This window comes from Leptopilina boulardi, unplaced genomic scaffold, assembly GCF_019393585.1.
Source record: "Leptopilina boulardi isolate dan_hultmark-lab unplaced genomic scaffold, ZJU_Lbou_2.1 LbouV2_281, whole genome shotgun sequence".
In the NCBI taxonomy this organism is placed as follows: domain Eukaryota; kingdom Metazoa; phylum Arthropoda; class Insecta; order Hymenoptera; family Figitidae; genus Leptopilina; species Leptopilina boulardi.
The window spans coordinates 192,832-197,508 of record NW_026137842.1 but is presented as its reverse complement, the minus strand read 5'-3'; the positions used below and the strand labels follow the sequence as shown (position 1 = coordinate 197,508).

Genomic DNA, 4,677 nt, shown 5'->3' with positions numbered 1-4,677 from the left:
TGCGTGAAAAGTCATTTTCACGGCGGGTATTTTTGAATTGTTTTAAACAAAAAATGTTTTTTTTAAGAAATATAATATTAAATAATTGTTTTAGTATGTAAGAACACTTTAAAATAATGATAGAGAGATGATTTGATTAAAAAATTTAGCAAATTTTGCTTTAAAACGTTTTCTGCTACAAGAAAGTGTAAAATGACGATGTTTGTGAAATGGTTTGTACAGTGCTTCTTCCTTGTTAGTGTCTCTCAGAGTTTTGTTTATGTTATGTCGGTTCTTTTTAACTTGTAATAAATAATGAGTGCTGAAAATAAATCGTTAAGTTGAAATGTTTATCAAATAAATTTAAATTCAACTAATTGTTTCGAATAACTGAAAGACACATGTACACATGTACACTGTACAAACCATTTCACAAACATCGTCATTTTACACTTTCTTGTAGCAGAAACGTTTTAAAGCAATATTTGCTAAATTTTTCAATCAAATCATCTTTTTATCACTATTTTAAAGTGTTCTTACATATTAAAACAATTATTTAATATTATATTTCTTAAAAAAAACATTTTTTGTTTAAAACAATTCAAAAATACCCGCCGTGAAAATGACTTTTCACGCATTTTCACGGTCCAGAAATAATGTTCATCTGATCGAAATTTGAGGTATATAAGCACCTTAAAATTCCTGCGTGTTACAATCTGCCGAGGTGTGACCGTACCCTAAGTTCCCACTTACGTACCCGACCACTTGTGCGTAGGCCTTTACATTACACCTCCATGTGATTTTTAACCCCTTTATTATTGTTACTCTTATCTTTAATTCTATTTGAAATGATGAAAACTATTAGATTATATTTTTCGACTAAATCAATGGCACGAAGAAGAAGCTTGTTGAAATATCGAAGAAAAGGAGAAACTCCAAATCCTGGCATGGATAATAGATTGAAAAAATTAAATGACAATCAAGATGAAAACCAAAATTATGATTTTGATAATCTTCCAGAAGATGTTGATGATTTAGAACCTAATTTCCTTGAAGTTGGTAAATCATATAAAATTCATGAGCGGTTAGTATTTTAATTTTTTTTAAACTTAACCTTTAAATGAAAAAAATTAGTGTAACCATAAGCCCTTACTGACATTTTTTAAATTCGAATAAACTTTCAAATATTGTTTTAATGTCCTTTGAATAATTTTTGACTCAGTTATATTTTATTTTTACATATTTACTTTAAAATTGTAATTTTGAAAGTTGACTTGCTTTGAAGAAGCATTTAATAAAAGAAAGTGTATTACATCTGCCTTTAGACAAAAACAAATAACCTCAAAAATGTATGTCTATTGAGTATGCTGCGTTCAAATCCAGATTAAATAAAAGACTATAAATTAATTAACATTTTATTGCTTCCTCATAGAAGAAGTATTGTTTTCACGAAAAAATTCGAATGCATTTTTTGGCCATATTTTATATTTTATTTATAAAATAAATTATAAATTGAACATAAATAATGTTTATATTCATTCTTTATAAAAACAATATTTTCAATTAAATGCAAAAATAATTCAACTAAATTGGAGTCCACATTCTCCCAATTTTATTTTAAACAAATAATTAAAAAAATTAATTTTAAGAAATAAACTAAAGAATTATTAATTGAATACAAGATAAAAAATATATACAGGGTGTTCAAAAAGTATGGAAACTTGCAAATATCTTGAAAAGTACGCATTTTCGTGAAAAATGTTCATCAAAAAAGTTGTTCCAACAAAAAGATCTACATTTTTGAAGCCAAAAAATTTGGCCCGGGTCCCAATGTGAGGCCGTGCAGTGCAAATAGAATTATCACGAAAATGCGTACTTTTCGAGATATATATAAATTCAAAATTAATGCTTTCATTCTTTGACCATTCGAAATATTTGTATCTGAAGACGAAGCAGAATTCTTATTTTTGTGATCTCCCAAAAATTTGAGGTTTTTGCAGATATTTTAATATAAACTATTAAAGCTTTGCTTTCATTACTAGATATTAAATTTAGAAATTTTTACATAAAAATGTTAATATTTTATTGTTAAAGTATCACTTGAAGTTAATTGATTAATATTTCTTTCTTGTAATTTAAATATTAGAGAATTGAAAATTAACTTTTAAAAATAAAAATTTTTTAATTTTATATTTCCCAAACGAAGCAAAACAACTATGACAAGTTTAAATAGCAACTAAATTACATCAATATTAAAACATCTGCAAAACCTCAAAGTTTTAAAAGATCCCAAAAAAAGTTAAAAACTCCGATAAATATAAAAAAAATTTAAATACAAATATTATTTTAATGAAAAACAATTCTGCACCAATTTTATAATTTTTTAGTACAAAATCAAGAATTTTATACTTGTGGTACTTTGAATAATAATTTTTTTTTAAAAGTGAAAAATTTCTGGTTACAAAATAAGGTCCCAAACCTCCTGCTTTTAATTATTAATTTTATACCAAAAATAAAAATTGAAGGTATAATATTATGATTAATGAACTAAGAAAATGTTTAAGTTTAACACATTACAAAACTAGATTGTTTAAAAATTTGACCGCGACGACTCTCACAACGAAAGTCTCGAAATGTATGGACTGACTCATTTATAAAATTCTTTGATAAATTAGAATGTATTTTTTCATTTGAAATTTAAATTTAAAAAAAATGAACTTTTACAAATGCTATGTTTTTAATATGAAAGAACATTGTAAATAGGAAGATTATGTTCAATTTGTAATAAATTAACCCTAGAAGGAAATTGTCTAGACACCCCAGCAAAATTCAAATTTCGACAAATTTGGCAAATTTTTCGTTTTTGCAAGTTTTTTTCAACTTTTTTTTATTTTATCAAAAAGTCAATAAAACTATTGTTTTCTTTACTAAAAAACCAATAAAAATCACTGTATATAATTAGTTTTATGTCAAATAGAAACCTTTCTACACAAGTTTCAAGTTACCCTTTAGAGGGTGAGAAAATTCAATTACTTTTTCTAGGGTTAATTTATATTCAAAATAATATTGTTTTATAATTTGTTTGAGAGATGATAATTGGGAAAATGTCCTATCCTTGAAATTTGAATTTTGAGAAATCTTTTTACAAAATTCTCTTGTACTTTTATAATAAAAAAATTAACAACTCAGGGTGGCCAGTGGAGGAGGTTTTTATTATTGAAAAAACTTATTTAAGTTGAAGAATTATCGATTATATTGATCTTATATTAAATTTTCTTTTTTATTTTTCAGAGAACTCGAAAGAAGGAAGGAAATATTAAAAACTCAAATTACTTTAGATAGATATGTGAAAGATATGGAGCCGAGTTTTTTAACATTTGCTGAAAAAGAACAAATAAAACATCTTCATAAAAGTAATCCGTATGAATGGACTGTTGAAAAGTTGAGTGAAAGTTTTCCAGGATTACCTCACAATATTAAAAAAGTTTTAAATACTAAAGGTACTATCAAATCAAAAAATTATATTTTACAATACGACCAAAAAGTTGCTGAAAACTGGATAGCTTTTCGTGAAGGAGAATTGTCTGTAAGTTCAATGATGACAAAACACCTTCAAAAATTTAGTGGCAGGCAAATAATTTTCACCGATAAAGATAAATTAGCAGAGCATTTTATACCACCTAAGGTAGAATTTCCAAAACCAAAAAGTAAATTATTTTCAACAATTGCTGAGAAATTTTTATTGAACAAATCTACAACTAAATCTGATTCGAACAACGATAACACTAATGACAAGAAAGAAGAAAATAATAATGACAAATATATATTTCAAGCTAAAAAACAAAATGAATTTTTTGATGAGCATAATCACGTTCAGAATTCAGAGTTTTCAAACAATACTCAAGTTAATGAACTCATTTTGCCCCCGCAAAAAGAAAGAACAGTCTCAATTTCTGAAATTTCTGAAAATGTTCTTGAAGACAAAATTAGACTAAAAAGACGAATAACTTTTGACGAATTTTTGAAAAGCAATGTGGACCGTACGGAAAATTCAAATTGTGTGGAAGACATAGTTTTGAAAGAAATTTATAAAAATCAAATAGAAAAAAATACTTTATCTGAAAGCAAAATTTATTCATCACCAAAATTAAATGATGATGAAATTTCTGAATCTAAAAGTTCCGAAATTCCTCAATCATTTCAAAAGGAAAAAACGAACCTAGAATTAGATTATTTTAAAAAGCCCGAAAACAATAATTCCATTCTATCACAAAAGACAGAAGTAAGTCCCATGCCAAAAGAAAAAAATTATGAAATCACGTTAGGGTCAAATAGAAGTAGTTTAGACACTTACGTAAAAGAATGGCATAGAAATAATATCGATGAAGTTAAAGTTGCTCATTATATAAAAATTCCACAACGGAGATATAAACAAGGAATGACATACAGAGTGAAAGATTGTTTCTATGATGACGATGGAGAATTTTTATACCGCGTTCCAGGATTACTCATTGTGAAGTGATTCATATGTTAAAAACAATTTATTATACATAAGATTTTAGTTCAATTTTGAAAAGTAACTTTATTGTAAATAACTTTTTAAAATACAAACAAATTAAAATGTTAATATTTATAAAATGTTTGAATAAACCACCTTTATATTTAGTGAACATTTCAAAATATAAAGGTATAAAAACA

At 25.6% G+C, this 4,677-nt stretch overlaps 1 protein-coding gene across 1 annotated transcript; it reads left to right on the top strand.

Moving 5' to 3' along the window:
* Positions 1 to 729: 729 nt before the first annotated feature.
* LOC127282133 (tubulin-specific chaperone C) lies at positions 730 to 4,677 on the top strand. Its single transcript, XM_051306232.1, has 2 exons — positions 730 to 1,063; positions 3,271 to 4,677. Exons 1-2 carry the CDS (start codon positions 828 to 830, stop codon positions 4,499 to 4,501), a joined length of 1,467 nt encoding a protein of 488 aa, XP_051162189.1. The 5' UTR covers positions 730 to 827; the 3' UTR covers positions 4,502 to 4,677.